We start from the raw sequence: 14,346 nt of genomic DNA on the forward strand, positions 1-14,346 counted from the left end.
CGTCTTCGGTGGGTTGGTCAAGTTGAATGGGCTCATGATACACTTTGCGAACGGACGATTCCAATTTCTTTAGATCACATTAAAAAATTGAACCAAACAATATTTGAGAGAAATGAACTTGGCTCGCTGAAAAGCGATTTCTTCTTCGGTTTCTACACTAAAATTTATTTCATTCGAAAACTGGATTCGTCGCAGATATAGAAACAGAACGACGAGAACCAGCAAGCAATGAGGAAGAAAGGAGGGCGTTTGCATCGGATATCGCTACAAAAATCAATAAACAACTCCAAAGAAACTTGATTTCTTATTCTCTCCCAAAGTATCGATCACCGAATATCCCGCGCTTCTATAAAAATAATCCACACGCTGAATACTGCTACGTTGTAGGTTGCACAGGAACAAAGTGAGTTGTTGATCGACTGGTTTCGACCGATTGCGTGCTTGCTTTCTTCTTCTCACGCCGTGGCCTACGCATGAGCAGACAACCAGAAAGAATTCACCAAGATTCCATATCGTTTGAAACAAACAATGCAAATCACTTAATAAACTTGTCATAGGAAACATGATGATGATAGCTCATTTACCAGATGGAGCTGGCAGACGAGGCAATCTTGGGCCAAAGATCGGCAGCCTCCTTCGCCACAGGTCCAGTAATACCAGATCCCTTCATCTCTCCCTTGGGGTTCACGATCACACCAGCGTTATCTACAATCAACCCAACCAGAACACCATCTACCCTCGAAGTACAGGAACATGCCGTTCTTTCTTCTCCAGGCCTTGCGCTGTCTCACAACAACAGCGGGCATAACTAAACGCCTGAGACGCCAAAAACCATCCCTTACCCTTCTTACGGAGTTCAGGCTTTCCCTTCTTGACAGAGGCAATGAACATATCTCCAGCAGCTAAATCTCACTCCAAATCATCCGTTAGTACAGGCAGCGGGAAGTCTGTTGAGACGAGCACCAATACCATAGACAGAGATCACATACAGGTTCTTAGCACCGGTGTTATCGGCGCAGTTCATAATAGCTCCGGCAGGGAGACCCAGACTCATCTTGAACTTGTTTCCAGCAGCACCACCACGTCCTACAAAATAACCGCTTTGTCAACTCAATAGAATACCACGCTTAGCAGCCATTCTTCAGTGATTTTTCTTATGGTTCAGAAACTGGGCCTATATGACCCCAAATACCCTATTATATATATTTATATAAGGACTGTTTTCATAGGAACCCATTTCTCCGCCATTCCTTACGTTACAGCATTGTCAATAGGCAAATGTCTTCACATTGGATTGAAGAGAAAAAAGACCGCAATGATGGGGTGTCCTATACAAACCCTCTTCCACACCCTTATTCCTATGCACATTTTATATGTTATACAAACAATTTTTTTATCCACTGATTTTTTCTCAACTTTTCTTTTTCAACAATGGAGACCGCGGTAACACTTGTTGGACGTATATCTCATATTTTTAGAAAGAAGAGAACAAGAGCGTCATTTGGCAAAATGAGCAGAAGAATCTTGTTCAATGGTTCAAGACTGTTTCGAGTACCTTTTTGAAGCCGTTTGTGATAGAATAGGCGGAATTTTTCGCAATGTGGTTGCTTTAGCTAAGATTTACGTTTTACAGAAGAAGGCTTCGTCTGTGAAGGCCATTCTGACGGAATTTAGAGACGCAGAAGGTCACGCGGCCATCCACTACGCTGCCAATTTGGGAAGCAACGAAATTTGCGAGTGGATATTGGATGAAGCTCCCGAGTGCGTACCTCCCTCTTTTTTTAATGTCACCGTAGTTGGAGATGGTCGATGAGGTTGGCGACACTCCGTTGAGCTACGCCTGTCTAGGTAACCACATGGAAACAGTGACCTTCCTGGTCTCCAAAGGCGCCAACGTCAACGCCTACTGCAAGGGTCGCTCTCCCATCCAAATCGCCTGCGGCAACAGCAGCCAAGCGATCATCGAGTTCCTCCTCTCCAACGGAGCGGACCTCTCTCTCGGCACAGACTCCGAGATCGGCACCCCTCTCCACTGGTCCGTGGGTGAGCATCGTCTGGACATCACGCGTCTCCTGCTCGCGCAGAACGTCGACATCAATGCAGTCAATCGCTACGGAGTCACTCCTCTCATCATGGCCAGCGCCGGAACCGACGCCTCCATGATCCAATTGCTGCTCGATCATCACGCCGACCCCACCGTATCTCCTCTCACGCGTCCTAACCGCGCAGATCGCGCTGGACGACAACATCACGCCGCTGCACATCGCCGTGGAGGGAAACCACGTGGAGTCGGTCAAGCCGTTCCTCGCGCTGCCGCAAGCCGAGCAGTTAGCGAACCTGAGCACCACGCGGACGCATCTAAAACCCGTCCACTTCGCTGTGGAGGTCAAGAGCCTCGAGATTGTGCGACTTCTGGTCCCGCTCACGGCGGAATACAAGGGAGAATCCGCCGAGGAAGTGATGAAGAAGGTGCAGATGCAGTTCGACGCGGAGAAGGCGAAGACGGAGATGGCGGCAAAGCCGAAGCCGAAGCCGCAGTTGTCTGCGTTCGAGCGACGTGTTTGCGATAAAAAGCTCCGCGACGCGAAGGCCGCCATGGCGGCGCATGATTACCAGCGAGCGGCCGATCTGCTCAGCGAGGCCATAGCGATCAATCCTCTCAGTGAGAAGTAGAAACGTGGAAACGGAGTGAGGGCTAGCCTGTTCGTGCATCGATGTAACGCCCTTCTGGAGTTGGAGCGATGGAAGGAAGCCGAGCAGGACGCGAAGAAGGCCGTGGAGCTCAGTCCGCAGTGGGCCAAGGCGCATCTCTGTCTGGGAAATGCGTATTTCAAGCAGGGATTGTATGTGGACGCGGCGACGACGTACTATCGGGGATGCGAATTGGCGCCCGCGAACAAGGAGCTGTCGATGAAGTTCCAGGAGGCGCTGGAGGTGGGGAAGAGAGAGAGACAGAGGGAGATGATGGAGGCGAAGGAGAGAACGGAACAATAAGGGGTTTTCATTTGTTTGTTGGAAAGGGAAGCCAATTCCGGATGAGCTCGTCCTCTGCGTTCTTGATCGATCCTGAAGGGTCGGTGGTTACCACGTTAGGTAGAACGGCATGTTGAAGTCGATCAGCACATAGGTCCTCAACACATTGTAAATCCGACGCTATGCTCTGGGGTCATGAAGAATATCTATTCTAGAGTGGAAGATCTTGTTCCAGACGAAAAACCGATTGTTGTGATTGAGACGAATCGATTGTACGTTCTTTTCTGTTCTATTCCTCTTTAGCTCCCTCACCGAAAAGAAACGAGGAGAGAATCTTGTGTGTGTTGTAGAAGTTCGTACTGACTAAATTATTGTACTATGTTTCTCTTGTTTGTTTTGAAATTGGAGAGGGGGAGGCAGAATGTTTCATTTCAAATGGTGAACGAGGCGAAAAGCATACCGAATGACGAAAAAGAAGCGGGGTCTTGTTTACCGAAAGCGACAGGCGGAACGGACACGCTGGCTCCTCCTGCTCCCAATCTGCTGGAAAAGGTGAATAGCGTGATAAACGAGATGCATAAATCGGGTCTGCGTGATCAATTGCTGGAACGAATTGGAATAAACCCTGATGGTAGATTCAAGGAAAATCGCAAATATATGTAACGCCAAAGGATAAGCAGTTAACGAATAGAACAATCGCGCCTCAATTGGATGAACTCAATCCAGATGATGCTAGGTTCTGGGGGTTTGGTTATGTCCCAAAGGTGTCAGAGTTCGATGATCAATTTATGAATAACGGGAAAACGTAGGTATTGCTTGTTCCGCTTTATTCTTTGATATAACGACTGGTTGTTCAATGACCACAATTTTCGAAACCCCTATGCAGTCCACAACATGGTATTGTCGTACCATCTCAATGAGTACGCATCGATGCTGCAGGACCTAAGCTACCCTCCCGAAGAGGGCTACCAGCACATGCGATCGATTCAAAACCGCAAGTGGGGCGAGCAGCGTCTGGAGCGCGGTGTGGAGCATGCGCGCGAAGGGAGATATCAAGAAGCGATTCATTGCTACAACGAAGCGATCGAGTTGGTTCCCAAGTTCGCCGAAGCGTACACTGCGCGCGGCGCCGCGTACGATCCCTTTTCTTGAGGAGTTGATGGCGTGTAGATTGGTGAAGCTCGGGAAAGTGAAGGAAAGCATCGCTTCCTTTGAGACCGCGCTTCGGATCGATCCGCAGACGCCCAACGCCAAGCAGTACTTGGAGAAGGCGCGTGGAATCGCGGGGAAAATGAGTAGGAGCGGAGGAGCGATGCGAATGCGGGATTCCGAGCGCGTGGAACCCCGAACGAGCTGCAAACGCGCGGTGGAGGAGCCGCCGAGCGAGCCGGCGAAGAAGTCGCAGACGCAGGACATTGATCAGCGATTGCTGGAGCTGCTGAAGCGAGACGCTGCGAGCCAGGACCGCTCGCGAAGCCGCAGTTCGCACCGCCATCGCCACCATCACCACCATCGGCATTGGCTTGTTTTCTCCAACAAACACGGAACTCCTCATAGAAACAGCAGAACGCGGGCTTGCCGGGCTTGGCGTCCTTCTTTCGGTTCATCGGGTCGGGCACGCTGGGGTCCTCCGCGTGGAACACGGTCAGATCGGCCAGCTGGCAGTCGTTGAGGATGTACGCGCGGCAGGCCTCCATCACCTCCTTCTCGTCGAAGGGCATCTCCAGCGTGAACGCGTCCTCGCCCAGCTGCGGGAAGTCGGTCTTCACGGTGAACGACGCGAACGCCAGCACGTCCTTCATCTGCTTTTTGTACTCCTCCGAGCTCGCCACACGCTCCTTCACCACCGCCAGCGCGTTGGGCGCCAGCGTCTTGGTCGCGGGGTCGTAGCACTCGCGGAGAACCGACAGCGCGAACTGCTGCCAGGGGTGGTACTCGCGCGCGCAGTACACATAAAGCTTGTTCGGACGGTGCCAGTTCGCGGGGAGCTTCTTGGGCTTCTTGTTGATGAACTCGCGCAGCAGGCGGAGGTTCTTCTTGACGAAGTCGTTGGAGCGCGAGAGCACGGCGTCGACGGGCTGCATCGCGGGCCAGGAGTTCTTCCAGAGCGACTGGGTCTTGTGCAGCGTGAAGCGCCAGAGATTGTCGGACCAGTGCGGAACGATGGGGGCGAGCATGACCGCCTCCAGCTCGATGAAGCGGAGCAGCAGAGACTTGGTCATCGGCACGCCCATCTTGCTGCAGGCGTCGCGGTAGCTGTTGCGGATGCCCTGCATCTCGTAGAAGCTGGGAGTGAGAGAGGTCAGAGAGAGAGAGAAAATACCCGATCTGCAGCGCGTCACGGAAGCGAATCTCGCGATACGCGGCGTCCGCACGGATCAAGCAGTCGTTCATTTCGTTCACGAAGTTGCGATCCTACGCTCGCGCACCCAATCAACAAAACAAACGAAGAAGTTGAGTTCCTCGGGCGTCTTCTCGACGGTCTGCAGCTCGCCGTCCACGACCGTGCGGATGAACTCCTCCTCGGTGGTGAGCGACAGAATCGCCGCGTTCGCGGTGGCCACGGCGAAGTTCGCGTCGTCCAGACTGCGTGTCAACCGCTGCGATAGAAGGCTACCTGTCGCCCGCGTCGGCGCACGCGAAGCGCGTGGCGTCGGCGCCGAACTGCTGAATGGCGTCGTCGACGGTGAGGAAGTTGCCGGTGGACTTGGACATCTTCTCGTTGTTCAGCTGGATGTGTCCGTTGCAGAAGAACGAGCGCGGCATCTTCGAGCCGTCCGGCCAGATCGCCTGGTGGATGTACAGCGACATCATGAGGTGGTTCTTGATCAGGTCTTTGCCGCTCACGCGGATGTCGAACGGATACCAATACTCGAACTCGTGGCGCAGCTTCTGCAGCTTGGCCTCCTCGATTCCGCACTCTGCAGGATACTTCTAAAAATGAGCGCGGATCGGCGGAACGCACAGCGCCGCAGAAGATATAGTCGAAGACTTCCGGCGTCATTTGGTCGGCGCGAATGCCCAGCGGACCGACCTTCTCGCCGAAGAGATCGCCCTGCAGCAGATGGGCGATCGTGTAGTACGCCATGTAGATCGTCGAGTCCGACAGCGACTCGATCAAGAACTGCTCGTCCCACGGAAGCTACGCCTCACCGCCTCTCCTCGCCCGCTACGCGCGTTCCCAGACCGAACTGCCGCGAGCACGCCCAGTTGCTCAGCCACTCGCAGGACGCCTCCAGCGCCACCTTGGTCTTCGGGTTGTACGTCTCGAGGTGGTTTCGGATGTAGTCCATGATGATGGGCTGCCAGTCCTTCTCGCCGTACGTCAGATACCACTGGTCGCTGAACGTCACCACGCACTCATCGCCCGAGCGCGAGATCACCTGCCCGTTCGGCTCGTAGTACAGGAAGGCCTCGCCCGCGTCCACCATTTCCTGCTGGCAGGCCGGCTTCGCCACTTCCACGCGCTCGCCCGCGTGCTTGCCGGCGATCATGATACCCTCGTAGAAGCCCTTCTTGTACGCGATCTCCTTCGCCTCCGCGAGCTTCTGCGTGTCGTTCTGGCTCTTAATGCCCATCTCCTCGCAGATCTGCTTGCCCACGTGCTTTCCCATGCCCGGCACCTCGATGATGTCCACCACCTACGCCTCGCGCGTCCTCCTCCTCTCGCCTACATCGAACGGCAGCACCATCTCGTCCTTGATTCCGTACTTCTCGCGCAGCTTCGGCTTCTCCTTCAGGTCGCGAAGCGCCGCGTAATCCGCCGGGGCGTCCGACGGCACCGAAGTCACCACGCCGGTGCCCTTTCCCATGCTGATCGTGAGCAGAGGCAGCGTGTAGATGCGGCGGTAGATCGCCTGCGGCGACTCGATCGGCAGGCCGAGCAGCTCGTCGCCCGACACGTCCATCACCTTGTCCACCACGCCGAACTCCTTGAAGAGTCCCTGGTAGGCCATGTTGCGCGCGCTGCGGTCCGAGCAGATGTACAGCTCGCCGTTCCCCATGCGGAACACGCCGTACGTCGCGCCGGGCAGCACGAAGCAGTTCGTCTGTCCCACCATCGTCTCCGGACGCAGCGTCGCCGCGATCAGATACACGTTCTCGTCGTTCAGCGGCGCCAGCTTCGCCGGCTTCTCCAGCAGCTTGATCTTAATGCAGGTGAACATCTGTGGCAGCACGCCTTCGCCCGAAGCTCGGTCGTGATCGGCGCAGATCTGCCCGTCCAGCGGGGAGTAGATCGACGGGCGCTTGCCGAACTTCACGCGGCCCGCCTCGCGGAGCTTCTGGAACTGCCAGCGCACGAAGTGGTCGTAGTAGGGATTGACGCTCGTCGTGATGAACGAGCGGCGGAAATCGGAGCACAGACCGAACTTCTTGAGGTCCTGCATGCCCAGAGGCGGGAAGTAGCGCAGCCAGTGCTCGGGATCCTGCGGGAAATTCCGATAGCCTGCGCCCTACCACGAACTTGGGGATCTCTTCCGCGGGAATGCCCTGCTTCTCCAGGATGGTCCACTGGTGCACGGAACTGCCGCCCGTCTTCGCGACGAGCTTCGTCTTCTTGCCGTGGAACTCGCCCACGGTGGCTTCCTTCTGCTGCTCGGCCGGCTGCGTGGGTTCCGGTTCGTCGGACGGGTGATCCTCGGGGAAAACAGGGGGACAGCCGTAGGTTTCAATCTCGTGCTTCAGCTTGTTCGCTGCAGCCTGGATCGGCATTCCGGTGCAGTGGAAGCCGAACGGGAAGATGGAATTCTCTCCCTTCAAGGCATGGTAACTACACTTCATTCCACGCCCCGAAGTGCGAACCGGGTAGCAAACTCAGCCTTCGTCGCCGTGAACGCATGGCCCAGGTGCAGCAAGCCGTTCATGTAGGGATAGGGAAAGGTGGCCATATAACTAATGTAAAGTGGCAGAAATGCTTTTACTGGGGCTGCTTTAAATCCTCAGGGGCGTCAATATTAAATGGCTTCTCCTCCTCCCAAAGCTGTTGCATTTTTTGCTCAATCTCAAGCAAATGGTCTCGCCTAGCAAATGACTACTAATAAAGCGTGTTGAGAAAACAAACTTTCGCTCCAATCTACACAATGAAAATGAGCCCCCTCACCCAACCTGTTCCATAGTAGATATATATCTCACAGCAAATGTCTTTATAAAAATTCCTCCTTTTGGAATTAATAAAGAAGCAATTGGCATACTGCCATTCATTAGCAGCACCAAATCCGCTGTATTTTGGGAATTCCGAAAATAGAGGGAAAATGTGCCAATCCCACACCCATTTTGGTAACGCAGTCAAAATGGCTATGAAACGAATTTTACATGTTATCAAACAGCAGGTAACACCTGTTCGTGATAGTAGGAGCATGAAAATGTGTTCAGCCTCGTAGACATGATTTGGTGGAAGCAATTTCCAAAAGAGAGCCGCATTCTTTTCGAGTTCAAAGAACCCGCCGACATTGAAAAATTCACATTGCACTCGGACAAACCGTTTGGGGGTTTGCATAGTAGGACCCTTTGAGTTCTAGGCAGATCGGAGTGCTCGTTGAGTATCGTTGAGGATGAAAACAAGAAGACTTTTGGTATGCGCCCTTTTCTCAGTTTTAATCGCAGGAAGGTTTTCCGGACACATTCAATTAACTCCCGGCATTCCGGGAACGGTATTAGGAAAGAAGTCGTTTTGTGCTTTTCGCTCGCCTGTTTTTCGGCCTCCACTTAATTTGGCAGATTACATAGGATTAGAAATGCGCGTTCGAACGAGTAATCACGGGTTTGTCTTTAACATTCATCCCGACAATATGGTTCCTTCGGATTTATTTCAAGGATTCATTGTGATCCCACATCGTGATTGGGCTACAATCCAGCTCCCGTTCGCTAACATGGCTTACACAGGCTACGGGTATGGCAAATTCGAGAAAAAACTACTCGACACAAAGAATATTCTTAGTGTACACTCTTAGGAATGTGGATTTGATGTAGTTTAATATTGCAATCCACGAGACAAAAGACACGGACTTTTGTTTTGACATCGAGTACATTAAGGGGATAAACGAACTGGATGTCGAAGGAAAACGTCCGGAAATGAAGAAGGGGATGGAAAAGGAACTAATGAAAACGATTGATTTGAAAGAGAGAGCGCCTCCTAGTTAGTTGACTTGTTTGTTGGACAATTGGAATAGGGGGATCTCCGAACGAACCTACAAAGAATTGGAGCGACATTAAGAAGAGTCTATGCCATTACACCTGAATCATCCAGTCTTCCCAGTTGCACCTTTATTTCTATGTTTGTGAGCCCTTTATTCCTTTGCAATCGATTTGATTTTAGATTAAACCACTCTGAACATCCATTATACAACAAACACATCCTATTGTATTCCTTCTTCTCAGTCCTTCTATTCCCATTTATAAATGTACATGTATATATAATAATTCGATTGTTTTAATATTTTTATTATTAATAATATTATTATTCTGACTTCTCACCAACTTTGGAATGCTCATCACCCTGGGGCTCTGATTCTCCCGATACCTTTGGAGCTGGCTCCACCTCCATTGCTTGAGGGATAAAATGCTGCTCCATTTGGCGAATCATTGCTTCCAAGCGCGCTTGATTATCAATGATGTTGTTTCGAATTCGGGCCTCTCCGATCAAAGGAGTCACATCTAGAATCCTCAAGAACCACAAGAACCACTACTGCAAACAAGAGACCCTTCTGTGTCCTCCGTTTTCTCTTTCACAACCTTTGTCATTTGGATAACATGTCCCTGGGAAGGTGAGTACCCAACATACTTCCTAAGTTCGCTGTAGACACGATTTAGCGCCTCAATGCAGTTATACTACAAATAACCCAAACAAGCTGCATCTACAAGACGGAATTTCGCCACAGAGTAGAGATCCGGGCACTGATAAATTTCACCGTTAAGAACATAGTATACAGCAACTACTTTCTCAACATCCCCCTTTTCGTCGCTCTGGTGTGTAAAATACTTGATAATTTTAAAGAATGCATTCCCGTCAGTTTGATCGTCCAACTGCTCCACCTCATACCGAAAATTGACAGAATCGGTATAAAACGGCGAACTTTTGAAATATTCAATTACATTATCCTTTGTTAATTCCGATAGCAAAAAAGACTGATCGATAAAGACTGTCGACAGGTTGTCAGTGTGAAGAAAGAAGTCATCAGGGATTTCTTGATCGTCTACTTATCATCAAAATACAATGACCGTCTAACCCATAAAACTGCAAAAACAAAAATCCTCTATGACAGTTATAATCGAGGATGGTTCTGCAAAATTTCGAATATTCCCGCGGCACCCCATGTTTGTGTTCTCGAAAACCATATTAACTCCAATTAGTATGCTTCAAGGAGGTGAAAACATCAGTTTGGCAGATATTGCAATCTTCTCTGGAATTTTGTTTGTTGTTATGTTCTTTAGCCACTTCATTCCGAAATGGTTTGGAATGGGAAAGGTGGGCGAGAAATACATGCTAGTGATCTTTTTCGGTCTTTGCGTTGGATTTATTTTTAACGTGATCCTTCCTGGAAGTCTGGTGGTTGTGACCGAGGCTCATGAGGATTACGAAGCTCACAACAGCTCTGAGCATGTTGAGGCTCTGCTGCATTTTGGAGGACTGACCCACGGTGGAGGCGGTGATGAGGATGGTGATTTCCGTCGCATTCTGGGAGTTGCAATTTGCACTGGATTCATGCTGCTCTTTATTGCCGATTTTATCGCGAAAGAAATGACTAAGAAGAAGAATGCCCAGGAAGTCGTGCTCCCTTCGAACGAAAACGTAGCGCTCATTAAGAACACGTATTCCAACTGTGGCTTGAAGTTCTTCTTCTCTATGTTCTATCTCTTTGTCGCTCTTGGCTGCATGGGAGGATATCTGGCTTGCGAGAGTGACAGACAGCGCTTGTTCATCCTGATCACCGAAGTCGTGGTGATGATTCCTACTTCTATTTTGTATGGCATGCAGACAAAGCGTGATCAGACCAGCACAAAGAAGAGTAAGCAGTGTGGATGATTGTGATATGTGTGTAGTGGTGACAGACTTCTTAACTCTTTCGTTGATTGCTCCCCTCTTCAATCTGCTCTTTATCTTGGTGCTCAACCTGTTCACCAGCCCCCTGGCGAACTATATCATCTCTCTGGGCTACCCTCTGTTCTGCGGACTTGTTATCTACATTAATCTAATGTACTTCATCTCCATCATCCATATTGAGGAAACGGTCAGTACTACGGTCGGAGCGTTTGTCGTGATGCTGATACCTTACTTTGTGTTTTTGAAGTGGGGAACGCTTTGTTCTCTTTGTTTGAACAATCATTGTGAGTCATTCATTCATTCATTCATTCATTCATTCATTCAATCATATATATTGAACCTTTAGTTATTCAATCATTCATTCACTGAATCATTATAATCATCCAACAAACATTTCTATTTCTTTCTTTCTTTCTTTCTTTCATTCATTCATTCAAAACTTGCAGTATCCTTTTAAACCATTCATTCGTATACGATGGAAACTCAACTCATCAATGGATTTCACTAATATCTTCCTCGCACCATTCCATTTCCCCCAGGTCTCTGGAAGTAATCGTCGAACAGAGATGGACTAAACACCACATCGTTCTTCTCCTCCACTTCCACTTCCTCCTCCTTCTCCTTTGCGTGTCTTCGCAGCCTAGCTCCACATTCTCTCTCATCGCCTACGTCTCCTCCACTGTGCTCTCGGTCAGAAACGACGGCAGCGCCAACGCCTCGGACATCGAAGCCTGCTTCGCATTCGTCGCGCCTTCCATCGACACTTCGATGCTCAACTGGCTCACTGCCGATTCCGTGTAGCCATAGCCGCCCGAGCGACCTCCTCCCCCTCCCAAACCACTCATACCGATGATGGCTCGCGTGGTACTCGTTCCGTCCTACAAGAAATCCAAAGCAGTCCGCATCACAACCTTGTTATACTCCTGCAAAATCTTCTGCTCAATGAGCTTCTGGGGGTTTTCGGAGTGGATCTTCTGGTTGAAAAGCTTCGAAATCTCGCTCCCGATGTCCATTTCGTTCAGATCCAAGGAGTAGATCTGCCTCTTGATCTTGTCCTGCATGCTCTGGAAGTTCTTTTCCAGCTGGTTTCCTTCGATATATTTGATAAGCGAGTGGCAGTCGCGACAATAGTACTCCTGCGTGTTCATATCGTAGAGATCGGGACACTCGGCCACGTTGTAGCGACGCCGACAATTCTCGTTTGTACATTCCTATATCGTGAAGTTCAAACTCGAAACAAACAAAACGCTCAGCCAAATAGGAACGAGCTTCCACTTCGTTGCTCACTTGGCCTTGATACATTTTATGCAGTCGGTAGAATACCACTTTCACAAAATGGTCGTAGTTTATATAATACACTTTTACAGAACGATCACTCTAAGGTCGCATTCCATTTGACCAAACTACCTTGCTAGCTCTTGCTTCATTGTCTCGACGACGAATATGAATAGGGAACGAGTGAACTAACGAAGCTTCCTCAAGAGTGTGCAAAGACCGGTTTGCCTATGCAAATGAAGTGAAATAGCTACGACCCACATATTTATGGTGAAGCTTGATCACATTATCAGATTCTACTTCATCGTCACGAATATACTGATACCGAACAAGCCGATCTGCGATAATATATTCATTATCCGTGTAAAATGCACTACAATCGAAAACTGATCATTTCTCATACCAGATAACAAACATGTATAACTTCTTTGCAGTGTCAAGTAAAGTGTCACTTGAACTCATGAAATACTTCGAAGAGACCCCTTTACGTCAAAAAAAAGAAAAACTAAAAAAAGAATTGTGTTTTATTGTGAAAACTTATGCAACAAGAAGAGAGTCTAAAGGAACAGCGCAGAGACTATCGGAACTTGACAAGAGTGGAGCGAACAGGTCAAGTTCTGTCTGGTACACTTTTATCTATTATGCTAAGTGAAAGATATAACACTGACAACAGACCAGCTTGTATCCATAAGCCAAAAGATTATAAATACTTGCAAGGAGAATGGAGACGTCATTGAGCTTAGCCGAGTATTCCAAATCATTATATCCAAGATGAAACTCATTTTAGAGTACAAACAAGACGAGTTTATCGCTTCACACGGAACACGGTATAAATAAGGATAAGGAGTCGTTATTCGTATAGTCTCGTCGTGAAAAACCATCCTGTCATCGTAAGACCTGTTGCTCCTCGCGATAGGTCACGTTTTGTTGAAGGTTTGGTTATTTTGATGAATGAGAGACATAGGCGTTCAAAATTTGTCACAAGATACATTATTTTTTCGGTTTCTCTCTCCCATTCGAGAGTTGACTTCGAGTCAGATTGACTACTTGATAAATGTCGATTTTGAGGATCATTTCGCTGTTGCAATTGTTTCTGATGAACCAAATTTTCCAGGAATGGCGATCACTCGATACATTCGTTCTTTTAGCAATCCTACCGAGGCAGAATGGGCGGTTACAGTCGTGGACAAATATCAAGGATTAGGACTTGGTCGTATCTTATTGTATCTAATGAACAAGGTATGAATCCCCTCGTTTTTCATAATCCAGATTGCTTACAGGCATGGAATCAAAACGTTCACAGCTACGATCCATCCCACGAATTATCGTGTTTTGCGCTGGATGGATGAAATTGGAGCCATTCCCGTCCACACTGAGGATGGGTAGTCTTTCTGCATTTCTCTAAAGTAGACGTGTATGGAAATTCCCTCTTCCAATGCCCGAGTCGTTCATGAACCGAGAGGACATTAAGGAAAAACTGGAGCAGATTGTTGAAGGCAATGGTGACCTTCCTCTCTACCTCGCATCGAACATGAAACAAGATAGTAGGATCCTTTCGAACCTTTTCAGAGTAGGCTATGAGCGCTTACGAGCTTCCTTATAGCATGGTTTGTTCCAACAAACAATTAATATTACAAATATATAGGTCGAGGTAAGCACACATTCTTGCATTGTTCATCGGAGTTATCACAATGTGGCCGGACTAGTTCCGGGCTGCGCGGAGGGATATTTGCATGCGTTGCTAAATGTCAAAGATCCAAACTGGAACTTACAATTCTTTCGTATCCGAAGTTTTTCGTTTTCATCGACAGGCTCCTCTTTGGCCGGACCTGTGTGGATCATTGGAAGTTCGTCAGACATATTTCGTAATTTGGAAAAGAAAAATGAAAGATTGCAGAAAGGGAGAAAATGCGTTCTTTACCTGGATGCAAAAAAGAATCTTTTATGAGGGGGTGTAGCTCAGATGGTAGAGCGCTCGCTTAGCATGCGAGAGGTAAGGGGATCGATGCCCCTCTCCTCCATTTTTCATTTCGTATTATTAATTAGAACTTTCGATT

At 49.1% G+C, this 14,346-nt stretch overlaps 8 protein-coding genes; 3 read left to right on the top strand and 5 right to left on the bottom strand.

Annotated features, from left to right (window-relative positions):
- Window positions 1-532: 532 nt before the first annotated feature.
- On the bottom strand, window positions 533-1,145 carry GSBLH_T00000749001 (Ribosomal protein L14b/L23e). XM_013038999.1 has 5 exons: window positions 1,123-1,145; window positions 934-1,086; window positions 843-902; window positions 737-808; window positions 533-705 (listed from the first exon to the last, which is right to left on the bottom strand). The coding sequence occupies exons 1-5, from the start codon at window positions 1,136-1,138 to the stop codon at window positions 581-583; spliced, it is 426 nt and encodes a 141-aa protein (XP_012894453.1). The 5' UTR covers window positions 1,139-1,145; the 3' UTR covers window positions 533-580.
- Window positions 1,146-1,415: 270 nt separating this feature from the next.
- GSBLH_T00000750001 (uncharacterized protein) lies at window positions 1,416-3,357 on the top strand. XM_013039000.1 has 4 exons: window positions 1,416-1,551; window positions 1,584-3,093; window positions 3,128-3,245; window positions 3,277-3,357. The coding sequence occupies exons 2-4, from the start codon at window positions 2,742-2,744 to the stop codon at window positions 3,338-3,340; spliced, it is 534 nt and encodes a 177-aa protein (XP_012894454.1). The 5' UTR covers window positions 1,416-1,551; window positions 1,584-2,741; the 3' UTR covers window positions 3,341-3,357.
- Window positions 3,358-4,043: 686 nt separating this feature from the next.
- GSBLH_T00000751001 (uncharacterized protein) lies at window positions 4,044-7,862 on the bottom strand (the record flags this gene model as incomplete). The annotated part of the gene is made up of 9 exons (XM_013039001.1): window positions 4,044-5,259; window positions 5,297-5,388; window positions 5,421-5,559; window positions 5,591-5,907; window positions 5,939-6,115; window positions 6,147-6,614; window positions 6,648-7,400; window positions 7,432-7,744; window positions 7,777-7,862. The coding sequence occupies 9 exons, from the start codon at window positions 7,860-7,862 to the stop codon at window positions 4,044-4,046; spliced, it is 3,561 nt and encodes a 1,186-aa protein (XP_012894455.1).
- A 494-nt stretch (window positions 7,863-8,356) lies between these two features.
- On the top strand, window positions 8,357-8,943 carry GSBLH_T00006112001 (uncharacterized protein; the record flags this gene model as incomplete). Its single annotated transcript, XM_013039002.1, has 4 exons — window positions 8,357-8,471; window positions 8,493-8,546; window positions 8,578-8,863; window positions 8,925-8,943. 4 exons carry the CDS (start codon window positions 8,357-8,359, stop codon window positions 8,941-8,943), a joined length of 474 nt encoding a protein of 157 aa, XP_012894456.1.
- A 487-nt stretch (window positions 8,944-9,430) lies between these two features.
- On the bottom strand, window positions 9,431-10,308 carry GSBLH_T00000752001 (uncharacterized protein; the record flags this gene model as incomplete). The annotated part of the gene is made up of 4 exons (XM_013039003.1): window positions 9,431-9,627; window positions 9,660-9,801; window positions 9,832-10,169; window positions 10,200-10,308. 4 exons carry the CDS (start codon window positions 10,306-10,308, stop codon window positions 9,431-9,433), a joined length of 786 nt encoding a protein of 261 aa, XP_012894457.1.
- A 1,099-nt stretch (window positions 10,309-11,407) lies between these two features.
- On the bottom strand, window positions 11,408-12,397 carry GSBLH_T00000753001 (uncharacterized protein). XM_013039004.1 has 2 exons: window positions 12,257-12,397; window positions 11,408-12,225 (listed from the first exon to the last, which is right to left on the bottom strand). The coding sequence occupies exons 1-2, from the start codon at window positions 12,314-12,316 to the stop codon at window positions 11,893-11,895; spliced, it is 393 nt and encodes a 130-aa protein (XP_012894458.1). The 5' UTR covers window positions 12,317-12,397; the 3' UTR covers window positions 11,408-11,892.
- A 431-nt stretch (window positions 12,398-12,828) lies between these two features.
- Window positions 12,829-13,143, top strand: GSBLH_T00000754001 (uncharacterized protein; the record flags this gene model as incomplete). XM_013039005.1 has 2 exons in its annotated part: window positions 12,829-12,913; window positions 12,945-13,143. 2 exons carry the CDS (start codon window positions 12,829-12,831, stop codon window positions 13,124-13,126), a joined length of 267 nt encoding a protein of 88 aa, XP_012894459.1. The 3' UTR covers window positions 13,127-13,143.
- Window positions 13,144-13,917: 774 nt separating this feature from the next.
- On the bottom strand, window positions 13,918-14,173 carry GSBLH_T00000755001 (uncharacterized protein). XM_013039006.1 has 2 exons: window positions 14,062-14,173; window positions 13,918-14,030 (listed from the first exon to the last, which is right to left on the bottom strand). Exons 1-2 carry the CDS (start codon window positions 14,129-14,131, stop codon window positions 13,921-13,923), a joined length of 180 nt encoding a protein of 59 aa, XP_012894460.1. The 5' UTR covers window positions 14,132-14,173; the 3' UTR covers window positions 13,918-13,920.
- Window positions 14,174-14,346: the final 173 nt, after the last annotated feature.

This window comes from Blastocystis hominis (genome assembly GCF_000151665.1).
Source record: "Blastocystis hominis, Singapore isolate B (sub-type 7) whole genome shotgun sequence assembly, scaffold_1".
Lineage (NCBI taxonomy): Eukaryota > Bigyra > Opalinata > Blastocystidae > Blastocystis > Blastocystis hominis.